The 21,032-nt window shown below is 35.9% G+C and overlaps 1 protein-coding gene across 2 annotated transcripts in view; it reads right to left on the bottom strand.

Moving 5' to 3' along the window:
* vps13a (vacuolar protein sorting 13 homolog A) overlaps positions 1–21,032 on the bottom strand; it is a 70,401-nt gene that overhangs the window by 28,992 nt on the left and 20,377 nt on the right. For both annotated transcript variants that reach the window (XM_051902399.1, XM_051902401.1), the window contains exons 24-48: positions 19,511–19,595; positions 19,205–19,374; positions 18,895–19,051; positions 18,721–18,800; positions 15,462–15,521; positions 15,159–15,345; positions 14,957–15,073; positions 14,772–14,875; positions 14,191–14,358; positions 13,482–13,789; positions 13,195–13,342; positions 12,967–13,108; positions 10,472–10,593; positions 10,222–10,391; positions 9,458–9,684; positions 8,730–9,061; positions 6,836–7,189; positions 4,594–4,695; positions 4,361–4,513; positions 4,004–4,262; positions 3,504–3,664; positions 3,064–3,167; positions 1,284–1,569; positions 635–1,045; positions 448–552 (exon numbers count right to left, since the gene is read on the bottom strand). In XM_051902399.1, coding sequence (XP_051758359.1) covers positions 448–552; positions 635–1,045; positions 1,284–1,569; positions 3,064–3,167; positions 3,504–3,664; positions 4,004–4,262; positions 4,361–4,513; positions 4,594–4,695; positions 6,836–7,189; positions 8,730–9,061; positions 9,458–9,684; positions 10,222–10,391; positions 10,472–10,593; positions 12,967–13,108; positions 13,195–13,342; positions 13,482–13,789; positions 14,191–14,358; positions 14,772–14,875; positions 14,957–15,073; positions 15,159–15,345; positions 15,462–15,521; positions 18,721–18,800; positions 18,895–19,051; positions 19,205–19,374; positions 19,511–19,595 — 4,512 coding nt within the window. The remainder of the gene's footprint in view (positions 1–447; positions 553–634; positions 1,046–1,283; positions 1,570–3,063; positions 3,168–3,503; positions 3,665–4,003; positions 4,263–4,360; positions 4,514–4,593; positions 4,696–6,835; positions 7,190–8,729; positions 9,062–9,457; positions 9,685–10,221; positions 10,392–10,471; positions 10,594–12,966; positions 13,109–13,194; positions 13,343–13,481; positions 13,790–14,190; positions 14,359–14,771; positions 14,876–14,956; positions 15,074–15,158; positions 15,346–15,461; positions 15,522–18,720; positions 18,801–18,894; positions 19,052–19,204; positions 19,375–19,510; positions 19,596–21,032) is intronic.

The raw sequence follows: 21,032 nt of genomic DNA, 5'->3' as shown, positions 1-21,032 counted from the left end.
AAATGACATAAATGATTAAATTATTGAGATTGTTTATATACTCAAATGTGACTGTCCATTAACTTCAAAAAAGTACACACACACACACACACATATATATATACACACACACATATATATATATATATATATTCTTTTTTTCAAGTTAATGGACAAGCACATTTTTGTATATAAACAAAATCAATAATTAAAATAAATGAATAAAGTGATTGGCCGATTTAATCGGGTGGGGTTTCCCTTCCTATAGCTGCCCTATTAAATGTTGTGATTTCTTCCATTAAGTTCTTAAAAAGTGGATTATCTCCTCCTCATACTGTTTTTGGGAAAAAAATCTTGCACCAGGACTAAGACAAGGAACATGTATTAAGAAAGTAAATAAGGTCAATTTTGATTTCATTTAGACTTTAATGTATTAAAAATTGATGGCTATAATGAAAGAACGGTCACCATGTAATCCTTGTGTCTGCCTTTGCATTTGATGTCACCATAACTCCCGACGGTGTCGATAGAGAAATCGTCTGATAATTCACTTTCTGAAATCATCAAGCGAATCTGTAAACAGAATGAGAAGTTAGATAATTCATCAATAAAACAGCTGAATGTTCACTACATGCTTGATGACATTCTCTCAAACCTTGTTGTTCTGCAGAAAGTTGCGTGGTTTGAAGGAGAAGAGGAGGGGCATGTCGTAATCCTTCGGGTGTTTGCGATGAATATCATCTGCCTTGTACTGTAACAGTCTGCCCGTCTTATTCACCATCCAGTAAGGGGAGTGGATGGCCACCACCGCTTGACCCTCCTCCTTCTTAACATGGACAGCAATGTCCAGCTCCGGCCTCACCTCCGGCTCCTCATCCAATCCCAGCGAGTGGAATTTGATGAAACTGATCTCGTCATGGTCGCTGCTGAGACTGTAATGGGCCTCCCAGTCCTGCTGCAGGTATCCCAGCAGCCTCAACTCCAGAGTGGAGAAATCCATGATGGCTGTGTGGATCTGGGAGGAGTGGCCCTCTTTTAGTGAGGTAGAGGGGAAATCTCCATTGCCCTGCAAACAAAACAGTTATGTACAATATGGAACTATACATTTAATACCTGTTACATGCCTGAAAATAATATTCTTTCATTTCAGAAAGTCGTTGCTACTGTAAAAAAACAAAAAAACAAAAAAAAAACATATATATATATATATACTTAAAGAATTAAAACATCTGTAATATCGGCAAATGACTGTGACAGGCCAAACTACAACACGTCTGACTCAGTGAACATAAGACCTCTTGTACCTTCAACTTGAAGGTGATGGGGTACGGCAGAAGGTTGCGGAGGAGAACGGTGGGCCACAGGTGCAGAACAATGGGCTTGTCAAACTCCTCCTCAGTGCTATGTGACATCACAGCATCTGGAAGAGGAACCATGTTGATCTTCAGCATCTGGGAGCTGTCTCCATGAAGATGGCAGTTTTTCTCTAGACGCTCTCCAGGCTTCTGAATCACCTCATTATAAGTGAAACCCTGGGAGCGCTCGTACTGTTCCTCGCCTTCAATCACAGGCTGCAGACTCAGTTCAGCTCTGAAAACAAGCAGCAAACAATTGAAAATGGAAAGATTGTTGGTTTAAAGTGCCCCAATTATGTTATTTTAAAGGCTCCCAATTTTGTTTTGGAGTCTCCTACAACAGGTTTACATGCATCCAATGTCAAAAACCCCACCATTTTTCTCATAATATCCATTGCAGCATCAGCTCTTTTCTCTCAGTGTCTGAAATGGTTCAATAAAGGATTTGGTCTCTCTAAGCCCCTCCTTTCTGAGAGCCTACTCTGGTCAGATATGCCAGTATTTTGTGATTGGTCGACCGCTTACAGCGCATGTCGGAAACCAAATGCCCATCATCATATCTGAATTTCTGCTCCGGATCTTCCACAGTGATACGAACAGTAACGATGGCAGCGGTTTTACCGTATCAATCCCAGCGCGAGTCCTCATCCTTTGAAAGTGATTCAAAGTGGATTCGCAGTGCATTATAACAGCATCTTCTCGTCATGTGGACAACATGAACCAAACTCTTCCAGTCTCAGCTACAACTACAGTGTTTGAGGGTGGGGCAAAGATATCATTATTTTTCTTGTTATCACTGTAAAGCTGTTTTGAAACAATCTGTATTGTATAAAGCGCTATATAAATAAAGGTGACTTGACTTGACGTTGTGAAGACCATAGGCTGACATTATACAGATTTGTTGAATACCTCCATAAGTTCATACAGGAAGTAAGACTGGAATTACTGACGACTCGTTTCAGGAGGTTCAGAATCGATTCTTTCTCTTAGGAGACAATAACTCCATTTATCTGCACTTTGATCTTTAAAACTTTGCAGTCCTTTTACATTCACAAACAGCTACATTACACACTACATGAAAGGTAATATCTGAAAAAACGTAATAGAGGCACTTTAAGAGGCATATACAGGATGAAGGAATGATTCAATCTACAGATTATATTAATATTTTAGCTTTTCATAGATATTTTCCTTCCTCTATTTGATCCCTAGATTTAAACAGGCTAGTTTTTATCTTTATCAAATTTGGTGAAAACTGGACAAGGTTTGAAGAAAAAAATTGTAAACACCTGGCCTTAATAATAATTAATTAATTGTTTATTTATTAATAATAAAAACAAAATAATAATACAAAAATAACATATCATTATTATTATAAACTAAATAAAGGTATATTCTCAACACTGCTTCTCAAGTAAATGTATTTTTCCTGAACAACAAGAAAAAAAATACTGAATTAAAAGGTTTTTTTTTTTTTTTTTTAAAGATTTATTTTTGCCGTTTTTGCCTTTTATTGAGATAGGACAGTTAGTTGACAGGAAGCGAATTGGGAGAGAGAGAGAGGGGAAAAGGATCGGGAAAGGTCCACGAGCCGGAACTCAAACTCGGGTCACCTGAAGTACCTACATGTCGGCGCGCTGCCCACAAGGCTATCAGCACCGACATTAGAAGGTATTTTTTGCAGTGTACTTCAGTGAGTCAGAGCTGATAGTCCAGTGCTGTAACTGACCTGTAAGAGCCGAGCGGCACACAGAACTCCTCTGTAGGCAGAGAGATGCCCAGACACTCAGATCCTTCGTAAACACGGATTGGCACCGAAAAGTGATTGATAATCTAAAAAAAAAAAAAAAAAAAAAAAAATCAATAAAAAGCAATTACATCATGAACAATACCTGTCAATGATGAAATAAAATGTACATTTATTCATTTATTAAATATCGTAGATAACAGCTATTCATAAGATTATGGCATAGAATTTTTTCTCAAAATCAAAGCAGAAATTTTGAAATAAATTCACAGATTCTGCCTAGGCATAATGTGATTTTTAAAAGGGAAGGCCGGATTGTTCTGTTTTTCTGCTCTGATTATGAGAGAAATCTGAGGCTGTGAATAGGTGTCTACATTTTGTATGTGACTGATTGTGTGTGTGTGTTTTTAAATAACATCCACCTGGAAAGGAGAGCGGATCTTGACATATTTGCTCCCCTCGACGGTGTAAATCTGACAGACAAAGAAGCGAGTGACACCTGAGTCACGGTGCATGACGCTGTACATGCCCCGTCCTGTTTTGATCAGTGGGATCACGCTTGCGGTAGTGTGGCCAACCGGAGCTGGAGAAGAGGAAAAACAAAAAGAATGTCAGACTAGTTTTTGTCTAGCAATATATATAATCTTTAAACAAAAAAAAGGTTCTTTATTGGCATCTATTGTTCTATGAAGAACCTTTCACATCCATGGAACTTTTCCATTGCACAAAAGGTTCTTTAGAGTGGAAAAATGTTGTTTACACTAAGAAAAGAATTGTTACTGAACTGTTGACTAAAAGGTTCTTAGTGGAAGCCAAAATGGTTCTTCTATGGCACTGCTGCGAAAAACCCATTTTTGGATATATATATCTAGTAATTTTGTGATATATATTCAGAAAGGTCACAGGTTTTTATGGGTCTTACTGGGCTGAATGTAGTTTTTGGCGCTGAGGCTGGTCATGGCTGAGAACTGGTCACTGGACTCAGCGGTGAGGGTGTAGTGCATATTTAGGCTCTCCCCATCCTGGAGCTCCACCACACGATTTTTAGACTCTTTACCAACGGGTCTAAACACTTCGCTGTGCAGCACCGACACTGCCAAACCCAAGTGATTCTTGACCACAAACGGAGCCTGGTCCGTCTGAAAGCACTCAGCAGTCTGTTTAGCGGCCTCTGCAAAAGCCTGCAAAGCAAACAGAAGAAACCACTCATCTGTAACTCCATTTATTCTATCTGTAATAGAAACCATCTTCACACACTGGAATCATCTCAATCTCATACCGTTCCTAGGTTACTGAGCATGTGAAGGCCACACTTGGAGAGGGTGACGTTAAGCTGGTCTTTACTCGTGAGGCTGATGACCGTTTTGTAATCAGGCACACTGCCGTCCACCTCATCAGATATCCCAGAATATGTTACTGGTTTCTTCTTCATCTGTAGAGGTAATATTATTTATCAAATGAACTCATGAAAAGTTCTTTCAGTAACAGATTAGGCCTGAAATGAAAGGTAACCTTCAGTGCCAGAGTCCACGGTCGAAAGCCATCTTTTTCCTCATCGTCCAGCGGCTCCAACAGCGGTTCCCATAAACCCATCATCTCATTATAATAATTCACCTACAGGAAACAAACAACTTGTTATAGGACACTAAAATCATTTCAAATCATTTGTCCAGCATTCTTTAAATATTGTAGAAGCTAGATGCCACAGAACAATGACAATAAACTTGACACAGTATGGATGGACATTTTGTTCAGTCTGGTCACATTTCACTGTTTTTTCAGCATCTCACGCCATGAGAGTCATGTTAAGATAGTGTGAAGGTTAAAAGTGTGCAAGCTGCAAAACTAGCAAAGCAGTTCAAATGGTTCAGCCGTAAGCTATTTGCAACTCAAACTCACAGCACTTGCAAAGATGAGTTTGTGTGGGCAGTATTTACTGTAAACCAAACAACTCTGATGCACTGCAAACACTTTACCAAGAGCTGCTCATGTAAAAAAAAAAAAAAAAAAAAATATAGCGAAAACATCACTCTGAAACATAGCGAACAAGTTAATTTATTTGCAATATGATAAATCGCACTAAGCCATAACCGGGATATTGGTTTTATTTCGATTAATCGTGCATCCGTAGCTGGGAGTACTTGAGTACTCATGCCATTCCTATAAGCATCTTTGGATAAACATTTGACAAATACATACATTTAAATCACTGAGTACTTTGTACTGCAATGTACACTGAACTAGGGCAAACTATTTTTCTGACTGGTTTAAAAAACATCAGGTTTGCTGTACTTGTTTGTTTTGCTTGCTTATAGGGCTGCACAATTTGACCAAAATTTTATGATTATATCTATCAATATGATTATAAAATAATATTGTTTTTAATTTTTATTATTACTACTAAATAAAAATATAATAATTACCAAAATAAAACAACATAGGAAATACTGCTATTGTAATATTTCACTGTAAAATACAAAAGTGTATTTAATAAAAATAATAATATAATAATTTTATTAATAAAATGTAAAATTATAATATTATTATTTATGGCTCTTAATTTCTTCATTTCAAACATTAAACCTTCAAACTTTGACAAAAAACTGCCTGGAGCCCTTAATGGATTAGTTCACTTCAGAATTAAAATTTCCTGATAATTGACTTACCCTTATGTTATCCAAGATGTTCATGTCTTTATTCAGTCAAAAAGAAATGAAGGTTTTTGAGGAAAACATTCCAGGATTTTTCTCCATATAGTGGACTTCACTGGGGTTCAACGGGTTGAAGGTCCAAATGTCAGTTTCAGTGCAGCTTCAAAGAGCTCTACATGATCCCAGACGAGGAATAAGAGTCTTATCTAGAGAAACCATCGGTCATTTTCTACAAAAAATTAAAGTTTATATAGTTTCTAACCACAAATGCTCGTCTTGCACTTCTCTGCGATGCACCACGCATCACGTAGTCATGTTGGAAAGGTCACGCGGAAGTACTGCAGTAGGGCGAAAAACTCCATCTCTTTTTCTCCTCCAACTTCAAAATCATCCGACATCATTGTTTTACCTTTTTTTGTAAAGGCCATTTGACTTAGTCTTTGCACATTCACTTTGGAAACACTGGATCAGTACTTCCGCCTACATCACATGTGACCTTTCCAACGTGATTACGTAATGCGTGGCGCATCGCAGAGCAGTGCATTTGTGACATTTGTGGTTAAAAAGTATATAATTGTTTTTTTTTTTTTAAATGGCTGATGGTTTCTCTAGATAAGACTCTTATTCCTCGTCTGGGATCATGTAGAGCTCTTTGAAGCTGCACTGAAACTGACATTTGGACCTTCAACCCGTTGAACCCCAGTGAAGTCCACTATATGGAGAAAAATCCTGGAATGTTTTCCTCAAAAACCTTCATTTCTTTTTGACTGAATAAAGATATGAACATCTTGGATGACATGGGGGTGAGTAAATTATCAGGAAATTTTCATTCTGAAGTGAACTAATCCTTTAAAGCTTCTCTTTTGTTGGTAATCGCTTCTGATTACAAGTAAGGGAAGACAGTTGGCGTATGTTGCGTTCCCAAATAAATGTAATAAGTGACCAAAACTCTGGGCAGATGCAGAGATGAGTTTGTGTGAAGCAGCATTTACTGTGTCAACAGAGCCACTTTGAAATGCTGGCAATTCACAAGTCATATTGCAATTTCGGTTATATTTTCGATTAATCGTGCAGCCCTACATTGTACTACAACATCCACTGACCTCCAAGTCCAGATGACAGTGCAGGTTAATGAGAGTACTCCAGTTTTTCACGTCTCCCTGGAACGAGGCTTTGGCCAGCAGCATGGGCACGGTGCGATGGCCCACCCCAGCCTCCAGCGTCAGGCAGATGGACTGGATGCTCATTTTGAGAGACTCTCCATGAGGAATGAGTGGAATGACGGAGCGGGTGACTTCCTCTCCTCCCTCCTCCAGGAACCAGAGCTTCAGGTCACGCAGGCTGCGACGTTCCCACAGATCCTGTGGCACGGGGCTCTCCAGCTCCTCGGGGGTCTCGGCTGCAGGGCTCAGCGCCGACTGAATGGTGATGACGGTGTTTATGATGATGGGAGACACCTTTGGGAACAGGAAGACAGTAGAAATTGGTTCCAATATCAGACAGGGAACAAAAAGGTTCATATTCCACACTTTCATAGCTTTGTTCTCTAAAGTCTGCCAATAATGTTCTTCAACAAAATCTGCAAACGTAAGTTTGTTTTTCATAACTATTTCACAGGGTATCTGCAAGGATTTAAAAAATCAAATGTAAGGCTTTTTAAGACCTTTTTTTAAGACCTGCACAAATAAAATTAATAATGTATGTCCATTCAGAATAAACCCATAAAATCTCAAAATAACTTTCACAGGGCTTGACAGTGTGAGCATTTCACTCACATTTACAACTAAGAATAGATGTGTGCAAACTGTAAATTCATTGAATTTGATTAAATTCTTTTTCTTTTTTTCTAATGTAAGGTGATAAAAAGTCTTATATACCTTAAATGGTATTACAGAAGTCTTGATTATCATTTTATGAGGTCTTAAATTTGAGGCTGGAAAACAGCAATTGTGATACAGCTTAATGTCTTGTGTTTATTAAACTTCAAAAGGCGAAGATTTTATATGAGCACTGCATATTCAAAGTTTCAGAGCAGTTCACAGTCAAAGAATACTTCACATTTATGCCAAACAATTGCTAATGATTTACTGTTGATGAATTATGACAAGGCTTACTTTATGGTGTTTGTATTGTAATATGATTTAGATGGTTGTAAGAGTGGATATTTTATCTCTCTCATATGTTTGAATGAGCAGCCAGTAATAAAGACATTTCAAAATAAGAGTCCCACTGTATTTTGGTCTTGTTTATAATTAAAAGTCCCGCATTATGCATACCATATTTTTTTGTTCCTGGTTATTACTGGTATTTCGGTTACAAAATAAATTTATCTGGCATTGAATTAAATGTTTAGAATATATATAATTCCATGATTACTAAATGAATACAGTTTAAAGCAAAAATATTTAAAAACCTAGTGTACTTTTTGTATTCAAATAAATAAAATCATTTAGCTTGTAAATGTCTCCTCATATCCATTTATTAAGGAAAAACAAATGATTTGATAAATTCTCATTTGCGCCCCTAAAGTTCTTTATGTGCTCCTAATTTTTTCAAATTAGGGAAAAAAGTAAATCAGTGTCATAGTTCTTCAACAGTAGATATATTCTGGCATAAATGTGCGGTACTTGTTGCGAACTGCACTGAAACAGTGAGCCTGTAGAATGTGCAACAGCACCACGTTTTTACAATGAAACTTGCAGCACTTACATTTAAATAAATCATCATCTTTTGAAGTTTTATATCATTTAATAGTTTAATAATCATTTTAAGCCATATCATGGTTATTGCTTTTCCGTCCCCAAATTTAAAATCTCTTAAAATGATAATTAAGACTTTTGTTATACCATTTAAGATATTTAAGACTTCTTATGACCTTAAATCCGCGGGGACCCCGTCTCATTGACCCTCAGAATTAAACAGGCCGTTTTGCAACCGTAGTTTTAAGATATTAATGATTTCTAAATGGGAGCTGATCACCATTTAAAGCTACATCACCTTGAGTGTGAGGGAGCTAATGGACAGCTCGATGGTCTGAGGCTGAGAAGGCGATTGGCTGCTCTGGAAGAACACCTGACATGGCTGGAGCACCGTCGTCACGTTGTTCTCACGCTTCTCTCGCACAAACGGACATGCCACCACCTTTAGATCTGAAATGGCGGCCGTCATTGACTGGCCGCTGGGCTCGCTCTTCATCACCAGCTCACACTGCGTCGTCATAACCAGAGCTGGAGCTTCAGCACGTGTGAGGTCGGCCACAAAAACTATCTCAGGATTCTTTACCACAATGTTCATCTCAGTTTTGGAAACCACTGGTGGAGCAGGAACCGCTAGCAAAGGAAAGACACAAATCAAATAGCCAATGTTATTTTAGTATCATTGATATACTATTATATAGTTAATATATTGAATTGGATTTTATTTTTAGATTTACTGTTTTCATTTTTAAGTTTTAGCAATTTTGTTTTTGTCATTTTCATTCATTTATTCAATTTTGTTTTAGTTATTTTAGTTCTTTAACTTAAATTAAACAAAAAATGAGTAAATAAGAAATAAAACAAAAGTTTTTTATAATTTATTTTATTTCAGTTAATGTAATAAAGTAATAAAAATGTTTATGGTTTTAGTACATGATAATAACCCTGCAAATAGCAAGGTAAAACAAATGTTTACTGAACCTATTCAATAAACATTTGTAATTGGTACCTCGACTACAAATCACTAACCTGGGTCTTTAGAGGAGCTGGCGGGTTGTTTGTTGCTCTTAGGAGGACCAGAGAAGCCGTCTGCCATAGCTTTAAGAAAGACATCAGCTACTGTGAGCAGGAACTCTACACTGGCACACAGATAGATGTCCTGAACCAGGGTGTCCAGAACTGTACATTCCCGGCCTTGTCGGTAACTCACATCTACCATCACATTGCCTTCCCTGCCCTGACGCATTGCCATCATCCTAAAGCAGCATGAAAGTAGAGAAGACATTTAGTGACTCGATGAACTTTATTTACCATAAGGCTGCAACTAACAACTTTTCATAATCAGTTAATCTTTTGACTCTTTCTTCGATTAACTGCATATGTAAGCATACGTTTTGTGCAAAAAAGAGATATATATATAAAATATAAAGTGATTTCAGATAAAGAGGTGCACAGAGCAAAGAAACTTTTGGTAATCGATTAATCTATTGACTCTTTCTTTGATTAACTGATTAATTGGATATGTAAGCATACATTTTGTGCAGAACATATATATACATATAAATATATATAAATGCTACAACATTAATTATTTATGCACAGAGCAAAGAAACAACTAATCGATAATTAAATGATTCGATTATTACTGATTTTATCAATTAGTTGTAGCTATATCCCAGAAAATGAGCAATGACTCTAATGTCAATCGTATGGGGCAGGAGAACATTACATCTGTACATATAAACAACATTTAACACAAACTCTTCACAAAATCTTCAGTGTGTGTGATCTACCTGGATGTGATCATTTTCACCCTCTTTCTCTTGTCATCTAGGAGACAGTTTGTGAGTTTGAGGGAGGCTTTCATGGAGCTGTCAGAGAACATGTGCACAGCGGTGGAGATGGTGCCCAACGTGAACTCTGCCAACTTCAAACTCTCATCACGGGAGTCTGATAACTGGACCTATACACAAACAGATTCCAAAAACTGAACCAGAATGCAAAATATTTAAATGTAAACATTAAACTTTCGTATTTTGTCACCTCGTTGTTCGGGCTGTACAGGACCAGAGTCATGGAGTCAAACTTAAAGTCCAGTTTCAGAGTGTTCTTTAGTTTGCCTGTTTTCTGGCCCTCCACCACTGCTGCGGTCACAACGGTGTTCCCTACAACAAAATAAAAATGTACTGTTTGAGAATATTATCTCAATACTTTTTTGAATTGGGAAAAATATGTTTGAATTAATAAATACATGGGCAATCCTAACCTGCTAAGAAAACAACGCTAAAAAATAATAATGGAATAATTTCACATTTTATTTCCAAATTAATGTAGAAACAACATAAAGACAGTTTTGATCTAACAGGTATAGAATATACAGAAATTGAATAAAGTTATCAAACACTTCAGTCTTCACTGCATAAATTATAAATTAAATATAGATTAATCCTTATTAAAGCTATACAAGTCATTCAGTCAAGAACAGTGAGTGATTTTCTCTTTGTCTTTTGTTCTTTGATTAACTTCAATGACAGACAGCAGCAGGTTTATTAGGCTGCTGTCACTTCTGACACGCATTCCATTTTCTCACAACTCTTTACGTTAATTGAAGACCTTATTTAACTCATTTAGAACTCATCCTGCTTACGAGGATACTCATCATAATGGCATTTTGGCATAATTTCGTGTGTTTTTGTTCATTCAAGCATGAAAGAGAAGAATGCGGCGATGTGCTCTTTGAAGTGGCTTTGTTTCACACGAGTCGTGTTAAATTAAGATAAAGACTACATTTTATACAGTGTTTCTGTTATTTTGATAAAAACATGCAAAAAAATTTTAAATTATTAAATATTAAAATATGAAAATATTTTAAAAAGTGTCAAAAAAATATTACATTTATTTTGTCTAATCTTTTAAAATTATTTTTATTTATGACATTAGGAATTGCTATAATGTGATTTGCAATACTTGAAATGACCCTTAAAGGGATAGTTCACCCAAAAATGAAAAATATCCCATGATTTACTCACCCTCAAGCCATCCTAGGTGTACATGACTATCTTCTTTCAGACGAACACAATCGGAGATATATTTAAAAATATTCTGGCTCTTCCAAGCTTTATAATGGGAGTGAATGGGGCTCAAGATTTTGAAGCCCAAAAAAGCGCATCCATCCATCATAAAAGTAATCCATATGACTCCAGGGGGTTAATAAAGGCCTTCTGAAGTGAAGCGATTTGTTTTTGTAAGAAAAATATCCATATTTAAAACTTTATAAATTATAATAACAGGCTTCCTGCAATGGCCGAACGAAAGTTGAGTTCTAAAAGAGGAGTAGAGTAAGCTTAGGTGAGAGTAGACACCTCTCGCAGTTCAAACAAATAGGGCTGGGCAACAAACTCAAGCTCCTCTTCTTTTATATCGAAATCCTCCAACATTTCTCTTTAAAAATTTTCATTTTAGACTTATAATTCATGACCGGTGTTTTGTTTTGCTTTATCCTCTGAGCTTTCGCGTTTGTAATTATGTCATGCGTTGAGTCAGAGGTCACTCTTCCTCTGGAACTAGACTTGTGTAACCAACTGAGGTGTACAAACATTTAATATGCTCATAAAGCAGTTTTTATATCAAATAAATATAGCATATTAATATCTTTTTAGGCCTAAAATATTTTTACTCCAATATAAAAATAAACCTTTAAACGATGGCTAACTGACAGATTTAATCAAACATGTCTTCATGATTTAATGTGGGCTATCACTAACAGGTTAAGTAAAAACATATTTAGCAAAATGCTCTTCTCTAGAAATAATTTTAGCTAACTTTAAATCGAGCTATGGTAACTGAATAGCTTTTCTGAATGTAACGGTAAGTGACTATTAAGGTCATTCCGTGGTTGAGATTGAGAAACTACACGAGACATGATACATTTCAGTTAGTTGTAGGCCTACTGTATCTTCTAACATACCTTCTGATATTTATTTATATTTATTTATTGCTGTAACTAGTAAGATATGATCAGTTCATGAGCCGTTTGATCCACGTTGCCATTTGAACTCTAAAGCGTTCTGTCGCCAGAGTGGTAAGCCTATTTTATTGTTTGAATTTCGTGATAAAATCAACAGAATCTAAAAGCTGATATACATTTCATATGCATCCTTTATGCAACCACACAGATGACATGATTACCTGTTGTAGCCTAGTTTATCCAAGTTGTGGGCACGAGATAGAAAACAAGCTATCGGAGAAGCGCTTTAATTAAACATCACTAAAGCAACACTGCTTATTCTGCCTAGTTTGGGCTTCACTTAGATATGTTGCTTTCACCTTTATAGTAAATGGAGTTCATTTTAAAATTATCATGGGATAATTTTCATTTTTGGGTGAACTAACCCTTTAATTAATGCTTAAACAGAAGGATATCCATATCCATTCCAAAAAAATGCAAAGACAATGACACAGAAATTATGCTTGACATAACCTATGCATACAGTAGTGATCGATAAAGCTCACAATCTGTGTTTGTGTGTGTTTTATACCTCCAGAACTCTGAGAATCTTTGGTAGAAACTGTGTCTCCTTTATCAGAGCTGGATGGAGCTGGAGGATCACCAGAAGTCTCAGACAGATTCTCACTCAGAGTCTTCAGCACTATAGTGAGGTCCTCCTGACTCAAGATCAGCTACAATAAACACACATTTATATTAGCTGCAATATTCCTTACCCCTATAATCACACACTGAAATAAACACAAATATATGCTCTTACACTCATGGGTTTGAGGTGTGCATTGATCTGGATGTCAGGAATGCTGTGATACCAGGATGCAGAGAGATTGCGTTTGATTGACAGGTCCATGTTGACTGGTTTGAGTAACTGAATCTCACTCTTAAATTGTCCATCACTGAACGTGGTTCTGAGAAAATACAAAAATATTAGAAACATCATTCATCAAACAATGAAAATTTAATTTTAGGGCAGTTAAATCAAATTAATTCCTTTAAATTAGTCAATTTGTTTAAAAATACAGAAGTGGTTTGTAATACTCTCCTAACCTGAACATTTTAAGATCACTCAGTCCAACAGCCATGATGTCCATGACAGGGGGGATCTTGGTGTGTGTTGGAGAGGTGACCATTTCAAAGCGGTTCTTTACAGTCACTAAACCCAGATCTGCCACAATAACATTGTGGGAAACAGAGGATTGTGGGAGGAAGACAACTGGAGCTTTGATGTCTACGTCTAAGGAGATACGTGTGCTTCTCTCTGCCAGCTCCAAAACCCCTGTGGCTGCCTTCTCTGCTGCCTGGGCCGTCACCTCTGCCAATGCATTTTTAGCCTCCTGGAAATTATTAATAAACGCCTAAAGAGAAAAAAATAAATAGAGGGAGAGACCATTAGACAAAAAATTAAATGTAAACATCTAATCAAATTCAAAAAGGAAGTTACATCATTCCCATATTTGCTGTGATTTCTATTAAGTTACAGAGTAAGCAAAGAAAAACAACATTCACTAGCTAAGCAGCAAATTGTTTCCATTAAGAAACTGTAGGGAGTCCCCCAAGGTTCAGTTCTAGGCCCTCTTCTCTTTTTAAATGTATAAGTTATAGGTGCTAAATAAAATTTAAACATTAAATTAAATAAACTTAAAATAAAATAAGAACTGTTATTATTAGTATCAGTATTATTATCAGTATTTTTTTCTACTAACTTTCTTTGTATGGGAAGAATGGTGGATGCAGTGTTGCATGAGATGATACTTACCAGAATTGAGGACACAAACTTGTTGAGGAAAATAACCTGAATGCAGCCCACAGTCAAAGTTACACTGGTGTCCACAATGTGCATGTCTGTATAGGCATCCCCCTCCGTTGCATCCACATGGTTCACCATGCGGAAATCAAACACCTCCTTATCCTTAATGGACACCGCCTACAATATCATCATCATTCCATCATTAGCCTAAATCCATTCCATCTCACACTCTCTCCTTCTTATGAATGATACAAAATTACATTAAAAAACTGTTAAAAATCCCAATATTTTTTTTTTAGCCCAAAGTCAATAAGATATGTGAACGTGTAAAAAAAAAAAATGGAATTGTAAATAAAGAATTGTATAATCTAATAAACAATACTTTTACTTTGGACCAATAAGTCAAATGTGAAATTGTTTGTTTTGTGGTTAAAAGCCTTATTTTATTGTTTATCTTATTCTAATACTATTATTGGATTATGTAATATAACAAAAATAAAATAAAATAAAAATGTGTGCCAGTTCTCCATTGTGCCAATTTAGTTCCCATTCTATGATTTATTTATCTTTAAAAGTACAGGATTTTCTACCTTTTTATATAGTGCCTCGCTGTCACAATCCAGAATTATAATGTTCTTCAGGTTAGCCAGAATCTCCACTGACGACTTCTTCATCTGAACTTCAGAAACTAGCCCTGGTATAAGAGAGAACATGCAGTATTGGATCATATCCCAACATTATTGTGTTTATTTGCGTCGACAGAAATGTGTATTACCCTCTATGCTGATCTCAGAGATCCTGGCTTTCTCTCCTCTTATGAAGACCTTCAGACAGCTGAGGTCTGCTCGAATGTGCAAATTTACCACATCCTCAAACTTTGACTTCTTATAGGCTGAAGAAAAAGCCAAAAATATGAGATTAAAATGATATCAAGACAAAATAAAGAACCATAAAAAACAAACATCTGACTTTCTTACTAGATTTCTTTGTAACAGCAGAATCCTCTATTTTTGCCTCCTCTTCTTCTTCCTCTTCCTCCTTGGGTAGGATGGGCTGCTCCTCCTGCGCCTCTTTCTTCATGGGTGGTAGGAGATTATTCAGAAAATTCATGGAGTTGAGGAGCGCCTCAGTGTGCAGGTGAATGTCCAGTGAGGAGAAATTCACCTGGTGCAAAGACCACATTTTAACATTCGTTTACAATTAAAGTGAGCTTTGTAATCTAATTGGCTATCGCATTATCTGTAGAGAAATTCTGAGCACTGATTTCTGAACAAGCTTACCTTGATTAGTTGCTCTGTGTTTTTATACATTGTTTTAAAATCTGGTGCATTTTTGTCAGCCTGAAAAAGAATAGGGTATTACTGGAATATTCTTATGCATAGGGCTGTGCGCATACAATCATATAAGAATATATATCATGATTATATTTCTGATAATATTGCATTGGAAAGAGATGTCAAACAAATGGACTACAGGATGATTTGAAGAAAAAAATAAATTAAATTGTCCTAAATTATTAATAAATAGATATTATACATTAATAGTCTTTCTAAATCTATGCTGTCAGAGTTTGACTGAGAGCGGGACTATATTTAAAGGAGGCATGAACTGAGAAATCAACTTTTCTTTGAGCTTTTGATATATAAGAGGTCATCGTACTATAAAAACATCCTGTAAGTTTCAGAACTGAAAACTTCCTTGTTAGTCAAATAAAAGCTTTTATAGACACCAGGCTCAGCAAACGACTGATCCCGGAATGTGTAGTTAGATATAGGTGATATAGATTTAGATAAACGCCACCTCCACAGAAGAAATCAACGCCTACTTCATCATTGCAACGTTAGCCCCGCCCACTGGTGTGTTAGTGAGATGATGAGGAGAGAAGAGCGATACAGGACTAAAAATATCATTACCTTTCAAAGGATCCTAATGCTAGGAATATGATCATTTATTTTCAACATTGTGAATGTCTCAGTTGAGGTTTATTTATTTGTATTCAGTGTTTCACTGTGAATTCTTTGGTAAATCAATCGCATTTCAGGGCAGGCTATGCAAACAGATGTTTATGATATGGACTTGACAGTAATGAGACAACATGTAAGTAACTGTGTTAATTCTAATACCTGATCTGATATTAATGATTCATGTAGAGTCAGATGATCTTTGTCTATGTGTCAGTAAATCAAACCAGTGACTAAACGGACAACTTCACCTTGTTTCTCTTAGTAGGATGAAAATAATCTGTTATTTAAACGGTGATTAAAACTTGCCTTGCCAAAATATATATAGAAAGCGATCAAAGAACGCTCCCTTTACAATCGCTGGAGCTGTCAATCAAACAGAGCGAGTTTATCAGTGACTGAGTTCTGGACTACGTATGGGTACCGAAACCTGGTATTAAATTGACCCCGGGGCTAAATTATGAAAGACCGGTGTATCGATAAGCTCTGACTTTATGGGTTCTGCTATCGGTATTGGAGAAATTACAAAGAGAATACACGTGCATTTATTATTGCTATGTAGACATTATCTTGCAAATTCTATCTCGCCAGAGTAGCCAGCTGTTTCTGTATCTGTGTTCACTTTTCGCAATCCAGAAGAGAGATTGCGCTCATGCAGAGGAGCTAAAGCGCGTGCACAACATTTAAACCCTGTTTAATTGTGACGATGGAGGAGAGAACTAAACAACTAAACGTCTGCTTACAGTTTAGGCCTGTGATATTAAGCCAATGTTATTTTTGATTTTGATTTTGGCTTCCAAGGTTTATCAGCAAGAAGATATTTGAGGTAAAACTATTAAAAACTATCCTCGTTTCGTCTACCACACCTTCATTCTCTTCACAGCTGTGGACGTTCGTTCCTCCCTAAACCCAAACTTAACGTCAGAATCAGCTCAATCGGTGATTGTGATGCAGTCTTTACTGTTGCTAAATTGCGGTAAATGTTTGATAATTATTATCAACGTTTTAAAACGTTGAAAGCACAATAACCCGTGCAAGAGATGCTGTTCCCCAGGCTGAATTGTGTGTGCGCGCTCCAAAACGGATCGCAAATAGACAAACAAATTACACTTTAGGCTTCGGGTGCACGTCCAAATGATCAAATACACACAAATATATGTTAGAATGACTGGCTTGGAGAGTGTTTAGCTACTTAAACGCAGTTTCTATCGTAAGTGTACATGAACAGCTGGAAAAAAAAATTTGATGTGTGTTAATATCTATTGTCTTAAAGTGACAGCAGTCACCTTCTGACGATTGTGCCATCAATGTTAATCAAACAACAAAATGCAAAGAGAAAATCACTCTTCATCTGAATATAGTTAGCTTTAATAAGCATTAATCTGTTAATTTATACTGTGAAAACCATGCAGTTTTATTTTACATTTGTTTACTTAGATTTCTTTTATAGGCTAGGCCTATATTAGGCCTACCTGAACACATGAAAAAATAAAAACACTTTACTTCATTTGTATCTTTGTTTTATTGTATTTGTCAGTTTGTTTTACTTTGTTTCTTTGTTCATGTTCTTACTGTATCTTATATAATACACCAAAAACGCCTGCACACTATAATATAAAGCAATGTTAATTCAGCTCTTAATTTGTTTTTTATATATATATATATATATATATATATATAAAACAAAAAGTACCGATAAGAATACCGTTAAAGTACCGGATCGATAAGCAGTATCGGTAAGAGTAGTAATACCGCTAAAACCTTAACGATACCCATCCCTATTCTGGACTCGCGCCAAAACTCCCGTTTTATTCAACAAATCTCTTAGTTATATCAAATTTGCTCTGTTAGTTATGATGAAAGCATTGTTAGTGTGCAGAAATTGAGTTGCAATGACGAGATCACTGCTTTCATGCGCTCAACAACATGTCTGTGATACAATGTTCATCACTGCAACCTTTCATGCCACAATCTAAATATAATGCCACAGATCTAAATAATGTTTTTCATGATTAGTTAACCTTGAGAGCTGTAATAGTAAAAACGTGCTAAAAGTTTTCGAGAGAGTAATACTTAGCTATTTCATATGCAAAGATGTTAGCCAATCACAGCAGTGGGCGTTTACACTGAAGTCTTACAGAAGACGCGCCCCTTCAAACAGAACTTTCAAATAAGAGGGCTAAAATCGGCTAAAAATGCCTTTTATTTCTAAATTATGACAATTTTTAATGTAAAAAGCATATTAACATTATAAGTGCACCCCAGGAAACATTATAAAACAATAACAATAAATGGTAAAATGAGTCAAGCATCATGAGTCACTAGTCTCTTTTCAGGTTTAATTTCGTGTTAATGTTTGGCTTATTAAAGCTAAAATGATTATTACATAAAGAGGCATCCAACTAGGCTTTTAAAACCCACAAGCTGAGAAACACCGCCACAACTAAGAAAACTGTCCGAGAGATTCGCTTTGATGCTTTACAATGTACAGAACATGTTGATGACAAACGGCTCTTGTACATAAAGAGTACCTGAACCTAAAGGAAAATGACACGTAAATATGATAAAGCTAATGTACCTTGACGTACTCCAGAGTGAGCAGATCTTCCTCACTATTGTCCAGAGTGGTGATAAGGTGAACTTTCTTGTCCTCAGAGTCTTCACACAAACATCAATGTTGAAAACATCAAAGTATAAATTTCTTTCTTTCAAAAATACATTTTTTTGAACAGTGTATGCGCATTGCACTTACCCAAGTACTCTGAACACTCAAGGCAGATCTCACGCAGGAAAGTGTTTGATGACATATCAAATGTGCGAAGTTTAAGTTCTGTCCCTAATCCATCAATGAACAGATGCAGAACGCTTACTTCCTGTCCACGTGACAAGCGACACAGCTGAATGGAAAGCTAGAACAAAGGAACAAAAGAGAGAAAAGAATGATTGGAGGAACCTTGAAATGTTAAGACAATTTTTAAATGAACCTTATTTACACACACATATCTGTTATCATCTCTATAAGGAAAGAAAAGATAACTAAATGCTCAAGGACATAATCAGACCTTGTTGATCTCAAATGTCAAGAGGAACTCGGTCATGTTTTTCTTGGGGTCTTTCAGCACCATGGACATACGCTTATCAGAGGCAGAGCCCTGCAGAGAGTCAGATGAGGCCTCAAAGAACGGCAGGTCCTCTATCGGTGAACTAGGGGCATCGAAGAACAACTCCTCCTCTGAAAAAGACGTAAAGACAGTGGTTTAATGTGGTGATATTGGATTTATAGAGTAGATCTCTATATTAGATCACTGATGTTCAGTCATGTGAATGTAACTCTATCTCTGTTTGTACAGTATGGATGTGTGTCTGACCTGAGCCATATATGATGGACGCACGCAGGTCATCTATGGCTGGTCTTCGGGGGGTGAGCTGAGGCGTGTTCACTTGTTTGGAGGCCTAATGTGAAAATGCAAAAAGAATCACATAGCTGCTAGAAAATCTCATTTGCAAACAAAATGGACATCTGTCCAAATGAATCAGAATTATATTGATCTGAATCAAAAGCTTGTGATCTGAATCGGGTATTAATACTCAGCCCAATCAAAAAAGCCAAATACCTGGTTTATCAAGTTTATCAGGGACCAAACTATGCAGTTTCATTTATCTTTTTGAATGATTTATTAAAAGAAAGATATGAAATAAAAAATTAACCTTGAGATTTTATAAATCGTGACAACACTGAAATTCTTCAAATGAAGATTGCCAGTAATTGTGGGGGAAATAAAAATTTATATATATATATATATTTTTTTTTTTTTTTTTTTTTTTTTTTTTTTTTCTCTAATATTTAATTAGCCTTAATATTTGAGATTACAGGCATCAGATGATCACTGCTACCCCATAACAGATAGTTGTTACTGTTATCTAAAACGAGTTTTTGTTATTTGAAATAAAGCTGAAATATAAAAATGAAAATCAATGATTGAGTTTGATGAAAACTTAAAGAAACTTTAAAAAACATTAAAATTAGAAATTAGTTACCCTTGGCAACTGATTGAAATAAAATAATTTTGAAGTTGAAGTACAAAAATTACTAAAACTAAAATAAATACAAATTTAAGTTAAAGGAAATATTAAAAAATATTCAATTACTAATATGAAATAACAAAAATTACTAAAACTTACTAAAATTAAAATAAAAAATATAAAAAAAAATCAAAATATACATAAATACTATAATAGTACATAAATAATACTAAAATAATATTGGTAGCAGATGAAGTTGTATTTCCTGATCTAATCTAGTGACAGCCATTTCACCTGATAATGCACATACAGTATTTTGTTTGTGTAATATTTTATTTCCTCAATATAGTTTAATTTCAATACTCCACATCCATCCTTTGTTGAATTAAATGTTATTATTTAGAGTCAAACAACTGCCCAAAGGTCAGTTTGCCATAACTACATTTGTCTAATAAGACACCCATAAGCAGGGCTTTACAGTGCGACATATATCATGTCGCACGTGCTACAAAAAAATGAATGTGTGAGTGAAACAGAGCCGCTTGTTTGTGTGTCGTTTGAGTTTGTTGTGTGCTTCTTTGTGTGTGAGATTAATCTAGGAGTCCATTTCTGGAAGCGCTTTGAATTTGAGTCACTTATAAGGTGCACTTGGCAAGCAAAACATTGCGCCAAACATCTTTCCAAACATGATAAGCATTTACAACCTGTTGTCCAGCAAAAGACAACATTTAATGACATGCTTTTACTCCAAACTCACTTCATAACGTCAGTTGAGTGTTTGAAATAACTTCCTTTTGCGATCTGACGTGGCTTCATATAATAGAATGAGGCAGAAATTATATTATTTTACAGTATTCTATACAGTGA

The sequence above is a fragment of the Ctenopharyngodon idella genome, chromosome 8, assembly GCF_019924925.1.
Source record: "Ctenopharyngodon idella isolate HZGC_01 chromosome 8, HZGC01, whole genome shotgun sequence".
Lineage (NCBI taxonomy): Eukaryota > Metazoa > Chordata > Actinopteri > Cypriniformes > Xenocyprididae > Ctenopharyngodon > Ctenopharyngodon idella.
Note: the sequence above shows the minus strand (reverse complement) of the source record. Positions and strands in the feature narration are given on the sequence as shown.